Below are 14,912 nucleotides of genomic sequence, written 5' to 3'. Positions count from 1 at the left end.
TGCTTCCTATAGGACCCTTCAGATAAGACCTCCAACTTAAGGGAAGGTGACTTTGCCTAAAATAATCCCACCCCTTTCCAAAATTTAAAAAGAATTTTACATTTTTTTACAACTCTCAGCACCCTGCAAGTATCTAGATGCAATGCTGCCCAATTCATGAATTACTTAAAGCCAGTTAAATCTTTAAATTTATTCAGTTGAATATTTATTTATTTGTGTGTGTGTGTGTGTGTGTGTGTGTGTGTGTGTGTGTGTGGCAGAGACAGAGAGAGTCAGAGAGAAGGACAGACAGGAAGGGAGAGAGATGAGAAACATCAATTCTTCATTGTGGCTCCTTAGTTCATTGATTGATTTCTCATATGTGCCTTGACCAGGGGGGTACTGCAGACCAAGTGACCCCTTGCTCGAGCCAGTGACCTTGGACTCAAGCTGGTGAGCCTTGCTCAAACCAGATGAGCCCGTGCTCAAGCTGGCGACCTTGGGGTCTCGAACCTGAGTTCTCCGCATCCCAATCCGGCGCTCTATCCAATACGCCACCACCTGGTCAGGCTGAATTTTTTTAAATTTATTTATTTATATATTTTTTTCATTTTTCCGAAGCTGGAAACGGGGAGGCAGTCAGACAGACTCCCGCATGCGCCCGACCGGGATCCACCCGGCATGCCCACCAGGGAGCAATGTTCTGCCCCTCTGGGGCGTCACTCTGTTGCATCCAGAGCCATTCTAGTGCCTGAGGCAGAGGCCAAGGAGCCATCCCCAGCGCCCGGGCCATCTTTGCTCCAATGGAGCCTCAGCTGCAGGAGGGGAAGAGAGAGACAGAGAGGAAGGAGAGGGGGAGGGGTAGAGAAGCAGATGGGTGCTTCTCCTGTGTGCCCTGGCCGGGAATCGAACCTGGAACTCTTGCACACCAGGCCGACGCTCTACCGCTGAAGAATTTTGTTTTTAACACTATAAATCAGCCTTGGCTGGGAAGCTGAGTTATTAATGTCATCCGGATACATCAAAGTTGTAGTCATTTTTCTTTTTTTAGTGAGAGGAGGGGACGCAGAGACAGACTCTCGCATGTGCCCCAACCAGGATCCACCGGGCAAGCCCTCCAGGGGGCAATGCTCTGCCCATCTGGGGCCCTTGCTCTGTTGAGACCGGAGCCATTTTTTAGCACCTGAGGCAGCAGCCATGGAGCCATCCTCAGTGCCTGGGGCCAACTTGCTCCAATTGAGCCACAGCTGCAGGAGGTTAGGAGAGAGAGAGAGAGAGAGAGAGAGAGAGAGAAGCAAGAAAAGAAGGAGTGGAGAAGCAGATGGGCACTTTTTCTGTATGCCCTGGCCAGGAATCAAACCCAGGACATTGACATGTCAGGCCAACACTCTACCACTTAGCCAAACGGCCTGGGCCAAAGTTGCAGATCTGATCCTTGGTTAGGGTACCTGTAACAATCAAGAAATGACGGCATATCTTTACCAGGCAGTATCACAATGGATAGAGGTTCAGCCAGGGATGCTGAAGACTCAGGTTCAAAACGCTGAGGTCACTGGCTTCAGTGTGGTCTCCCCAGCTTGAGTATGGGGGTTGCCACTTTGAGTGTGGGATCATAGACATGACTGCAGGTTACTGGCTTTAAGCCAAACGTCACTGGATTGAGCAAGGGGTCACTTGATCTGCTGGACCCTCCTGGTCAAGAGACATTCAAGAAAGCAATCAATGAACAACTAAGGTGATGCAATGGAGACAGGTGCTTCTCATCTCTCTCCCTTTCTGTCTGTCTATCCCTATCTCTCCCTCTCTCTGTCTCACTGACTCTATCTCTTGCTAAAAAAAAAAAAAAAAACAGGCCCTGGCCGGTTGGCTCGGTGGTAGAGCGTCGGCCTGGCGTGCAGAAGTCCGGGTTCGATTCCCAGCCAGGGCACACAGGAGAGGCGCCCATCTGCTTCTCCACCCCTCCCCCTCTCCTTCCTCTCTGTCTCTCTCTTCCCCTCCCACAGCCAAGGCTTCATTGGAGCAAAGATGGCCCGGGTGCTGGGGATGGCTCCTTGGCCTCTGCCCCAGGCGCTAGAGTGGCTCTGGTCGCGACAGAGTGACGCCCGGGAGGGGCAGAGCATCTCCCCCTGGTGGGCAGAGCGTCGCCCCCTGGTGGGCGTGCCGGGTGGATCCCGGTCGGGCGCATGCGGGAGTCTGTCTGACTGTCTCTCCCCGTTTCCAGCTTCAGAAAAGTACAAAAAAAAAAAAAAAAGTTCTAAAGTCCCAGACAGCTCACAGGGCTTGCTCAGGTCTGATCCCTGTGCTGAAATGCAAAATCAGTAACACTTAGAAGAGCTTTCAAAGTTCACCTGGAATGCTAAGGTCACCGGTTCAAAACTCTGGTCTTAAGAACAGTTTTATTTTTTTTTTTTTTTTAAGTATTCAATTTTCAGGAGAGAGAGAGAGAGAGAGAGAGAGAGAGAGAGAGAGAGAGAGAAGGGAAGAGGGAGGGTCAGGAAGCATCAACTCCCACATGTGCCTTGACCAGGCAAGCCCAGGGTTTCGAACCGGCAACCTCAGTGTTCCAGTTGGACGCTTTATTCCTCTGCGCCACCACAGGTCAGGCTCAAAACTCTGGTCTTGCTTGGTCAAGGCACCGACTGAGAGGCAACTAGGAGTTGATACTACTCCCTCCTTTCCCTGCTCCGCCTTTCTCTCTCTCCAATCTTTTTCTTTTTAATTTTTATTTATTTATTTTACTGAGGAGAGAGAGAGAGAAAGAGAGACAGAGAGGGGAGGTAAAGTAGAGAGAAGCAGGAAGCATACACTCGCATATGTGCCTTCACCAGGCAAACTCAGGGATTTGAACTGGCAACCTCAGCATTCCAGGTCAACACTTTATCCACTGCACCACCACAGGTTACTCCAATCTCTTAAAAAAAAAAAGAAATAAAAAGAGCTCTAGAGATTCGACACCAATCCAAATTTTTCTGACAGGGGTGAGGTAGAAACAGCAAGGGAGAAAGGAGGCAGTTTTCAGATACTGTCCAAGAATATAACCTGGTGCCTTTTTTATTTTTCTGTATTCACGCTGTATAGGGAATACAAAAAAATATTACATTTTTGGATCATTAAATAAACATGGTGATATAAACATGGACAATAAGAATACCTGAATGATAGGAGTAACTGGTTTTCCAGTTCATTGGTGTTGTAATCTATGGGAGTCCGAAAAGACCAAAGTAACAGGCTTTATTGAAAGGAAGAAAGGAACCCTGCTGGGCACTTCTCTGGGGAGAAGGGCACCGGTTACAGACTAGGGGCAAATTTTATAGGGTTTGGGAGAGCCTGAGGGGGTACTGAGTCAGAAGTTCCGGTATGTTCCCCTTTACGGTTTTGGCTTCCTGGAACTCTTCTCCTAGGTGCGATTATCCAGTAAGTGAGGGTGAGGTCAGGCAGCCAGGTGGAATAACAAAAGGGCAGTGGAAGTTCTGGTAAATTCATATATATATCAATTGGTAGTTTCCCAGATCTTCAAAGAGAACCATATTACTCAGCCACTGAGTTTTGGCTTTAACTTCTTTTTTTTTTTTTTACAGAGACAGAGAGAGTCAGAGTGAGGGATAGACAGGGACAGACAGACAGGAATGGAGAGCTAAGAAGCATCGATCATTAGATTTTCATTGCGCATTGCGACACCTTAGTTATTCATTGATTTCTTTCTCATATGTGCCTTGACCACAGGCCTTCAGCAGACCAAGTAACCCCTTGCTTGAGCCAGCAACCTTGGGTCCAAGCTGGTGAATTTTTGCTCAAACCAGATGACCCCACACTCAAGCTGGCGACGTCGGGGTCTCAAACCTGGGTCTTCCACATCCCAGTCCGATGCTCTATCCACTGTGCCACCACCTGGTCAGGCTGGCTTTAACTTTTTTTTTTTTTTTGTATTTTTCTGAAGCTGGAAACGGGAGGCAGTCAGATAGACTCCCGCATGCGCCCGACCGGGATCCACCCGGCACGCCCACCAGGGGGCGATGCTCTGCCCATCTGGGGCGTCGCTCTGTCGCGACCAGAGCCACTCTAGCGCCTGGGGCAGAGGCCAAGAAGCCATCCCCAGCGCCTGGGCCATCTTTTGCTCCAATGGAGCCTCGGCTGCGGGAGGGGAAGAGAGAGACAGAGAGGAAGGAGAGGGGGGAGGGGTGGAGAAGCAGATGGGTACTTCTCCTATGTGCCCTGGCGGGGAATTGAACCCGGGACTCCTGCATGCCAGGCCGATGCTCTACCACTGAGCCAACCGGCCAGGGCTGGCTTTAACTTCTTAATGGCTGGAAGGAGAGCCAGTGTCGTCAACCATCTTCATCACAGCAAAATGAAATCGGCACAATTAAAAAAAAATTGTAGATCTTATGAAGAACTCCAGACTGACTCATAAATTGATCTGAGTGGCCTGACCAAGCAGTGGCACAGTGAATAGAGCATCATATTAGGATGCTGAGAATCCAGGTTCAAAACACCGAGGTTGCCAGCTTGGGCTTGGGCTCATCTGACTTTGAATGAGCCTGCTAGCAAACACATTTCTTTGATATATATATATAATATATATTTATGGGTTTTGGTCCATAGATATATATTTTTATGGTATATATGATCATATATACACACATACATGAGTGTGTGATTTATATATATATATTATCTTTGCTATATATATAGATTTATGCTATATGTAAATATACATTTATGGTTGCTATATATATTTATGGTTATATATATTTGTGGTTCCTTATATTTTAAAAGATTTTATTAATTTTACAGAGAGAGGAGAAATGGGGTAGCAAGAAGTTATCAGTTCATAGTTGCTTCTCTTTAGTGGTTCATTGCTTGCTTGTTGTATAGGCCTTGACAAGGGAAGGCCAGGGTTTTGAACCTGCAAACTCAGTGTTTCAGGTCAGTGTCTAGCCACTGCACCACCACAGTCTAGGCTGAACACATTTCTTTATTCACTGATGTATAACATAAACCTAGGTGATCCTCTGAAGAAGGTAATTAGTAAATGTTGAGCAATGAAACATGTTGCCATGGCTTTCCGACCACTTTTCTAAATTTTTCTGCTTATAGCTACCTATATATTTTTCAGCTCATTATATTTTCCTCAAGTTTTCATGGACGAAAACAACTCAGAAGTTTATTTTATTTTTTGTATTTTTTTTTTTTTTGTATTTTTCTGAAGCTGGAAACGGGGAGAGACAGACAGACTCCCGCATGCGCCCGACCGGGATCCACCCGGCACACGCACCAGGGGCGAGGCTCTGCCCACCAGGGGGCGATGCTCTGCCCCTCTGGGGCGACGCTCTGCCGAGACCAGAGCCACTCTAGCACCTGGGGCAGAGGCCAAGGAGCCATCCCCAGCGCCTGGGCCATCTTTGCTCCAATGGAGCCTTGGCTGCGAGAGGGGAAGAGAGAGACAGAGAGGAAGGAGGGGGGGGGTGGAGAAGCAAATGGGCGCTTCTCCTATGTGCCCTGGCCAGGAATAGAACCCGTGTCCCCCGCACGCCAGGCCGATGCTCTACCGCTGAGCCAACCGGCCAGGGCCTCACAAGTTTATTTTAAAGTAAATTTAGTGTGAGAGACAGACAGGAACATCAACCTGTTCCTGTATGTGCCCTGACTGGTGATCAAACCAAAAACCTCTGTACTTCGGGATGATGCTCTAACCAACTTATCTACAAGTTTATTGTAAAACGTTTAAATAAAGAAGTGACTAAACCAAATATATTCTAGATGTGCAAGAATTGAATCCTTCCATACTGTTAAAAATACGCAAAAAGGTACAATCAGTTTAGATAATTTGCTAATTGCTTTACTTTAAATATTGACCTAGCCGACTACCGAGACTATACACTGATGTACAGAAAAAGGTAAATGAAATACACATTGACAGAAGGAATTACAAATTTTTGTACCAGCTTTATTTTCAATAGTCCAAAATAAGAAACAACCAAAGAAACAAACAAATATCATGAACAAATGAATGGATAAACGAGTGGTGATATAATCAAAGACAAAATATTTATCAGCCAAAATAAGATGAGTAACTAATATAACATCAAGCCTTAAATATTTATACAACATAAATGGAAACAGAAGAATGACTACAGTGTGTCTGTAAAGCCATGGTGCACTTTTGACCGTTCACAGGAAAGCAACAAGACGATAGAAATGTGAAATCTGCACCAAATAAAAGGAAACTCTCCTAGTTTCATACCTATTCAGTGCAGTTCGATGTGGGCTCATGCACAGATATTTTAGGGCTCCTTAGGTAGCTATCCCGTATAGCTTCTACAGACTCGTTACTGACTGATGGCCTACCAGAACAGGGTTTCTCCACCAAACTGCCGGTTTCCTTCAACTGCTTATCCCACTGAGTAATGTTATTCCTATGTGGTGGCGCTTTGTTATAAACGCGCTGATACTCATGTTGCACTTGGTCACGGATTCGAATTTAGCGAGCCACAGAACACACTGAACTTTCCCCTGTATCGTCCACATCTTGACTAGCATGGCCGTGGGCTGCTCATGCCTGGAGATCCTTAGATTTGTGTACAAACTGAACTTGCAGTCTTCTTCACAGAAACAGTCTGGATTAATGTTTAAAACAGGAAATTTTTAGCCTGACCTGTGGTGGCGCAGTGGATAAAGCTTCGACCTAGAATGCTGAGGTTGCCGGTTCAAAACCCTGGGCTTGCCTGGTCAAGGTACATATGGGAGTTGATGCTTCCTGCTCCTCCCCCCTACTCTCTCTCTCTCCTCCCCCTCTCTAAAATGAATAAAAAGAAAAAAATGTAAAAAAAAACAAAACAGGAAATTTTCACCTTGCTAGCTAAAGTCTCCTCCAATCTGCATTACATCACTGATTCTCTAACAACTGTGTTTTCCCCAATGTTCTAACAGCCACTGACCATCACCCATGGAATTCCAGACATTAACACACATGGTACATTGCAGGACTTTCAAAAGTGATTCCCTTCAAAAGTAGTGACATACCAGGTGATAACGTAGTAACTCATGCTACCCCCAGAAGCTCTTGAGGTTGTCTCACTTGCTCCTTCTTCAAAGTAATGAGTCACCTAAACCTCATACCATCCAGACTTCACGTGAGGACCAGCCAGCCCTGCACTCTTTCCTAGGAGGATGTGGGCAGCAACGAAAATTCAGCAAAAACTTGAGTCAATTTCAGCACCAGATTATTCTTTCAGAGGCAAAGAAAGCTGGAGACCACTGTAAAAGTTATTGGCTTCTTACTGCATTTAATCCAAGATTAAAGAAAACTTGAACAAAAATGCCTTCATTATTTCAAAAACCAAAGAGACATGGACCTGGCAGTTCTTGCAAAGGTGACACTGATTCTGGAAATATTCATCACAAGTTATCTAGGGAAAATAGGTCCCTGCAAAGCAGTCCTTCTGCAAGCTGCCATCTGAACTCGCATGATGTGCCTTGCGGTCAACACTGTGTAGATCCACACCCCAACTAGAGTGATGCAAATGCAGATCTCACAGGGCTTAGACTGCTTCCAATTTCCTCCAGCAAATCGAAGGACGGTCAGCTTCCTCATAGACAGTAAGATGGTGACTGATGTAAAGTGTGGCGATCTCTTAGGTGGTAGTATATGTGAAAGAGCTCGACACTGGAATCTGCAAGGACATAAATCTGGCAAGAACCCTAGGAAGGTTAGAAAATTAACATAAACAAGACATACATGTTTCCCACATAACTAAAACTGAAGAATCTCCCTACCATTAATGTTAAAATGTATGACATTTCATTCATAAAAATGGGACCTCAGTTACTAAAAAAAACAAACAACCCTATAATTTCCTACCCATCTAAGAATGTCCTCCAATATGAACTCTCATGTGCTTAGACAGATCAGACTTGTAGAAATAAGATTTCCCACATGTACTGCACCCATGCGGCCTCACTCCATTGTGAGTTTTCTTATGACAATAAAGACCAGTGATAGAGATAAAAGTTTTCCCACATTCACTGCATCCATAAGGCCTTTCTACAATGTGAATTCTACGATGATGAAGAAGACCAGTGTGAGACATAAAAGATTTCCCACATTCACTGCACAGATGAGGCCCTTTTTCTTTGTGAATGCGCTGATGAGAAGAAAGGTGAGAGGGCCTGATAAAAGATTTCCCACACTCACTGCACTTGTGAGGCCTTTCTCCACTGTGAACTCTCTGATGACAACGAAGGTCTTGTTTCCCCTTAAAAAACTTCCCACATTCACTGCACCCATATGGCCTTTCTTCTGTGTGAACTCTCTGATGACTATGAAGGTCATAGTTCCTGAAAAAGGATTTCCCACATTCATTGCACTTATAAGGCCTTCTTCCAGAGTGAACTCTACCATGAGTATGAAGGGCAGCATTAGAGGTAAAAGTTTTCCCACATTCTCTGCACTCAAAAGGCCTTTCTCCTGTGTGAACTCTCTGATGAATACGAAGGTCAAATTTCCTGAGAAAGGATTTCCCACATTCACTGCACTCATAAGGCCTTTCTCCAGTGTGAAATGTCTGATGAATACGAAGGTCACAGTTCCTAAAAAAGGATTTCCCACATTCACTGCATCCATAAGGCCTTTCTCCTGTGTGAACTTGCTGATGACGATGAAGATTAGATTTCCTGATAAAGGATTTTGCACATTCACTACACTCATAAAGCCTCTGTCCAGTGTGAAGGTTCTGATGATAATGAAGGCCAGAGATTGTTGTAAAATATTTTTTATATTTATGATACAAAAAATCTTCTCTTATATGATGGACACCATGGTCCTGAAAAAGTGTTGCGTTGTACCCAGTGGCTTTCTCACACTCTTTACTGTTGTAGTAGTTTTTTCTTTGAGAAGTCACCCAAGATGTAGACATTTCATTTGACCTGTCCCTGGTGTGAGTATCTGGCTGTTGAAGATGTCCGGAGCTGGTAAGGAAGTTCTGCCCAACCTCCCAACAAGTAAAAGGTTTCAGGGACACATCAAAATTGCAGCCCTTCAGAAGTGAGATGCTGTGCACACCTTTTATGAAAGGCTTCTTTTCCATGTCCTGAACCTCGTTCTGGACATACTCAGAACTGAAATAAAACTGTTTTAAACATACCCCAAACCCCAACAATTTGTGGCAGTTCTGTGTTCCCTGATCAACCAAGAGGAAAATGTCTCTCATGACTGCTCCACAACTTTCACATGGGTGACTCTTCTGGGAAGACAAATCTATATTAGGATTCTTTGCCTGTGACACTATTAGAGAAATGTTCTCTTCAGTAACTTCCTCCACATCTTTTGTTCCACAGCAGCAAACTGAACAACAAAAACAAAAAACTCTGGTGAAATGCATGTTGACTTTGTAAGAAGAGAGTAACCTCACCACAAATGTCTATCTGTCACAGCTAGGCACTATTCTATAGGATTATTTTCAAGACAAGTGAGTTAGACTCTTATAAACTCCTTGAACTCAATGGTCAGCAAAGGTTAAAGATCTCAATAACAACACAAATATACAAGTATAAGATAAAACACAAGGAATAGAGGCAGGGTGCCTGAACACGCAGTGAAGTGGATAGAGCATTGGCCTGTGACACAGAGCACCCAAGTTTGAAACCCTGATGTTGCTGGCTTGATTGCGAGCTCACTGGCCTGAGTGTGGGCTCACCAGCTTAAGTGCACGGTTGCAGGCTTGAGCCCAAGGTCTCTGGCTTCAGCAAGGGGTCACGTTCTCTGCTGCAGCTCCCTGGTCAAGGCATAGTATATGAAAAAGCAATCAATGAACAACTATGGAGACAAATGAGCTACAATGAAGAACTGATGCTTTGCATCTCTCTTCCTTTTTGTCTGTCTGTCCCTGTCTGTCCTTCTCTCTTTGTCACAAAAAAAAGGACTTCAAAATAAGTATTTTTAAAAGCTTACCAAGCTACAGCCTGACTGGGCGGTGGCGCAGTGGATAGAGCATCAGACTGGGATGCGGAAGACCCAGGTTCGAGACCCCAAGGTCGTCAGCTTGAGCGAGGGCTCATCTGGTTTGAGCAAAAAGCTCACCAGCTTGAGCCCAGGGTCACTGGCTCAAGCAAGGGGTTACTCGGTCTGCTGAGGGCCAGTGGTCAAGGCATGTATGAGAAGACAATCAATGAACAATTAAGGTGTTGCAATGTGCAACGAAAAACTAATGATTGATGCTTCTCATCTCTCCGTTCCTGTCTGTCTGTCCCTGTCTATCCCTCTCTCTGACTCTCTGTCTCTGTAAAAAAAAAAAAAAAAAAAAAAAAAACAAAAACAAAAAAAAAACTAAAAGCTTACCAAGCTACATATAGAAAAATAAAAAAAATTTTAAGTAGGGAGACACACCAAGACAGAGAGACAGAAATAGACAGGAAAAAAGAGAGATAAGAAGCATCGACTCATAGTTGCAGACTTTGCTTGTTTATTGATTGCCTTTTCAGATGAGTCTTGATGGGGGGGGGGGGGGGGGCTCCAGCTGAGCCAGTGACCTTTTACTCAAGCCAGCAACCTTGGAGTCAATCCAGTGACCCCACACACAAGCAATTCACCTAAGCTCAAGCTGGTGACCTCGAAGTTTGGAACATGGGTCCTCTGCATCCCAGTCTGACTCTCTATCCACTGTGCCAACACTTGTCAGGCTTGTTTTTTTTTTTGAGAGTAAGTTTATTAAAGCTTGAGACAGTGAGGCAAAAGTGAAGGTCCCTGGAAAAAGAATCAAGGTGACCCCAAGTCCAGCTGCTCTTTTCCATTCACTCCTGGATGTAAGTCTCATTTGGTCTCTTAGAGCTTAAAATACAAGAAGCAGAGTACAAGCTTGAGTAAAAGGGGCGCAGGCATGCTCAAAGAGTGCGCCAGGAGTCAGGGTCTTACCCAGTGAGGATATAAGTGCAAAGTTCTCCAGCATCACTTCCAGGTACAGGCATCTCTGAGCCTCATCAAGGAGGCACCATTCTTCTCTGGAGAAGTACAGGGCAACATCCTCAAAGGTCACACCAACCTGCCAGAATTAATACAAGTGAATCCAGAACAGTCTCTCTGAGAAGCCACAATCATACTACATAGAAATCTTACCCATGTGCCTGACCTGGCAGTAGCGCAGTGGATTGAGTGTCCACCTGGGACAAAGTGCACCCAGGTGGGAAACCCTATGGTCACCGCCTTGAGCCCAAAGGTCCCTGGCTTGAAGTCCAAGGTCGCTGGCTTGAGCAAGGGGTCACTCACTCTGCTGTAGCCCCCCAGTCACCCACAACACTACCCTAGTGCACCAAAGAGCTACCACTTTTCTGTGTCTTTATCATGGAACACTCCCCAAATAATCAGGCCTATGTGTTCAGCTACCAACTTGATGTCTCCACTCACTGTTCTTTTTTATTTTCTTTCTGAAGTTGGAAACGGGGAGGCAGTCATCTATTCACTGTTCTTTAAAATTTTTTTAACTGCTAACCAAAAAATAAAAATAAAAAAATCTTGTAATATTCACAAAGAAAATTAAATTAACTTCCCCAGTCCAGGTGATGCATCCTCAAAAGTTCTGGCTGCTAAAATCAAGAACCCTTGGGTTCTCCTAAACTTCTCCTTTTTTTCACCCAGAGCTGCAAATCTGAAACTCTACCAGGTCCTTCTTTAAAAATGAACCAATAGCCTGACCAGGTGGTGGCACAGTGGATAGAGCATTGGACTGGGATGCGGAAAGACCCAGGTTCGAGACCCCGAGGTTGCCAGCTTGAGCGCGGGTTTATCTGGCTTCAGCAAAATAAAAAATGCTGGCCCTGGCCGGTTGGCTCAGCGGTAGAGCGTCGGCCTGGCGTGTGGGGGACCCGGGTTCGATTCCCGGCCAGGGCACATAGGAGAAGTGTCCATTTGCTTCTCCACCCCCACCCCCTCCTTCCTCTCTGTCTCTCTCTTCTCCTCCCGCAGCCAAGGCTCCATTGGAGCAGAGATGGCCCGGGTGCTGGGGATGGCTCCTTGGCCTCTGCCCCAGGTGCTAGAGTGGCTCTGGTCGCAACACAGCGACACCCTGGAGGGGCAGAGCATCGCCCCCTGGTGGGCAGAGCGTCGCCCCTGGTGGGCATGCCGGATGGATCCCGGTCGGGTGCATGCAGGAGTCTGTCTGACTGTCTCTCCCCGTTTCCAGCTTCATAAAAATACAAAAAAAAAAAAAAAAAAATGCTCACCAGCTTAGACCCAAGGTCGCTGGCTCAAGCAAGGGGTTACTTGGTCTGCTGAAGGCCCGCGGTCAAGGCACATATGAGGAAGCAATCAATGAACAACTAAGGTGTTGCAACAAAAAACTGATGATTGATGCTTCTCATCTCTCTCCGTTCCTGTCTGTCCCTACCTATCCCTCTCTCTGACTCTCTCTCTCTGTCCCTGTAAAGAAAAAAATAAAAATAAAAAAATAAATAAAATAAAAATAAAAAAATTAAAAAAAAAAATGAACCAATAGCCTGACTGGTGGTGGCACAATGGATAGACTGTCATCAACCAGAGATGCTAGGTCCTGGGTGTGGACAGCTTGAGCACCAGCTTCATCTGGCTTGAGCACAGGCTAACTTGAGCGCAGGATCCTGGCTTGAGCATGGTATTATTGACACAATTCCATGGTCACTGGGTTAAAGCCCAAGAGCATTGGCTTGAGCCCCAGTTTGCTGGCTTGAGCAAGGGGTCACTGGCTCTATTGGTGCCTTCCAGCCAAGGCATACCTATAAGAAGTGATCAATGAACAAATAAGTGCTACAATAATGAGTTGAACCTTGTCATCTCTCTTGCTTCCTCTCTCACTATAGAAAAAGAGTATATTTTTCTATATAAATAAGTAAAAAAACAGGAGGAAATAACAATAATTAAACATTTCTTTGTACCTCCATGGCCACAACTCTAGTTTCTGCCTTTTCTGATAATTGTATCTGTCAACCTTATCAAGCCCATATGTGATTTATGTTTGAAGTGTGATAATGTAACTCAATGACGTGAGCCGTGGCCAAACCAGATATAAGTAGCGAGGGTGAAGATCAAGTCGGTTGCCTGAGACTCCAACACAGACACCACATGGACCAATCATTTGGCACAATCATTTGGAAACTGCCACAAAGCGCTCTGCCTTTCCAATCAAGTTTGTTTGGGACCCCAGGGAAGTGAGAACCTATACTTAGCGGGCCACATATCTTAACTTTGAGTAAATTAAAATCTGTTATTTGGCTTAGTATGAGTGTCTCTGCCTATTCAATTGACTCCCAATTACTTTCATTTTACATCGTGACCTACCTAATAAACCCAGCTATAAATTAATTATAACTAACTAAATAGTTTAGCAAGAAAAGAGTGACTTTTTCCAACTTCACACTTTCACTTCAGGTAAGCAGGTTCTTTTTATCCCCACCCATCCCTGAAGTCTGGTGACCTCCTCTGTGACTCAGATCTCAGTGCTGCCTCTGACTGGCTCTGTGACCTTACACAAGGATGCCACTCCCTGGGCCTCGCTGTCCTCATCCCCCCATTCCACTCTGTTTTCTCTCTCTCAGCAGGATGTAAACAGTTAATAAACTCATAACGCAAAGCCCTGGCCGGTTTGCTCAGTGGTAGAGCGTCATCCTGGCGTGCAGGAGTCCCAGGTTCCATTCCGGCCAGGGCACACAGGAGAAGCGACCATCTGCTTCTCCACCCCTCCCCCTCTCCTTCCTCTCTGTCTCTCACTTCCCCTCCCGCAGCCAAGGCTCCACTGGAGCAAAGTTGGCCCAGGCTCTGAGGATGGCTCTGTGACCTCTGCCTCAGGCCTAGAATGGCTCTGGTCGCAACATAGCGACGCCCTGGATGGGTAGAGCATCGCCCCCCGGTGGGCGTGCCCGGTGGATCCTGGTCGGGCGCATGCGGGAGTCTGTCTGACTGCCTCCCTGTTTCCAACTTCAGAAAAATACAAAAACACACACACACACAAAAAACTCCCTCATAACGCAGGTGGTGACCCTCTCTGTTCACAACCTTCCATGGCTCCAAGGACTCTCAGAATGAGGTACAATCCTCAGCCTCTCAGTGAAGACGTGGCTGCACCTCAGACTGGTTCATGCAGACAGAAGAGGAATCGCAGTCTTCCGGGTGTCTCCCGGGTTCGCGGCCCCTCAGCCTGTCACTTCTCCCAGCCCCGTCACCCCGTATACCACCCACGAGCGTCTCACGGTCCGGAACGCCCGGGCTTGGGCTGCAGGACGTGACCGGCCCCCGCACCGGGGCCCCGGGTTGGGGGAGGGTGAGGCTGTGAGGGCCAGGGGTACGCGCTCACCTCAGCCGGGCGCCTTAGCGTGGCCGCCGCCATCGCACTCCGCGGGCGGGGCGGGGTGGGAGCGGCGAGCGAAGATGCGGCCCCGGCACCGCGGTCGCTGTCCCGCCCCGGCGTGGGTCACCCGGGTATCGTCAGGGAGCCTTACAGCTGCCGCGGGAACTCCACTTTTTTGCCTTTTGCGTCCAATCGTACCATCAATGGTAGTTCCTAACCCAGTGAGACTCCACTGAGAAGAGGAAATGCCGCCGTTAAGGCCACAGAAGCCCCGCCCTCCAGTACTGCCCACACGGAAATGAGCATTCTGGGCAATGTAGTTCCTACAGTAGTACTTCCCTGGAAATTAGCATACTGGGTAAAGTAGTTTCTACAGTAATACCCACCTGGAAATGAGCATTCTGGGTAATGTAGTTCCTAGTCCAAAGAGGGGATTCTCTCATTTTCTAGCCTTCTAGAGGAGTGGATTTGGGGGCATGTTCCCAGTGGTGGAATTAAAATAATTTAACAACCGGTTTCTGCACTAATGACTGTTTTCATTATTAAAAAAGATATTCCAAAAGATAGTTTATTATTTTATGCATTTAATATTTGAATGAGAATAAAATAGGTACAGAAAACTGG

At 46.3% G+C, this 14,912-nt stretch overlaps 1 protein-coding gene across 1 annotated transcript in view; it reads right to left on the bottom strand.

Moving 5' to 3' along the window:
- Positions 1–14,529, bottom strand: part of LOC136399481 (zinc finger protein 211-like) — a 67,722-nt gene extending 53,193 nt beyond the window's left edge. Inside the window, exons 1-2 of the mRNA XM_066374683.1 lie at positions 14,295–14,529; positions 10,889–11,015 (exon numbers count right to left, since the gene is read on the bottom strand). Coding sequence (XP_066230780.1) covers positions 10,889–11,015; positions 14,295–14,327 — 160 coding nt within the window. The 5' untranslated portion in view covers positions 14,328–14,529. The remainder of the gene's footprint in view (positions 1–10,888; positions 11,016–14,294) is intronic.
- Positions 14,530–14,912: the final 383 nt, after the last annotated feature.

Source organism: Saccopteryx leptura, chromosome 3, assembly GCF_036850995.1.
Source record: "Saccopteryx leptura isolate mSacLep1 chromosome 3, mSacLep1_pri_phased_curated, whole genome shotgun sequence".
NCBI lineage: Eukaryota > Metazoa > Chordata > Mammalia > Chiroptera > Emballonuridae > Saccopteryx > Saccopteryx leptura.
This window is presented reverse-complemented; position numbering and strand designations above follow the sequence as displayed.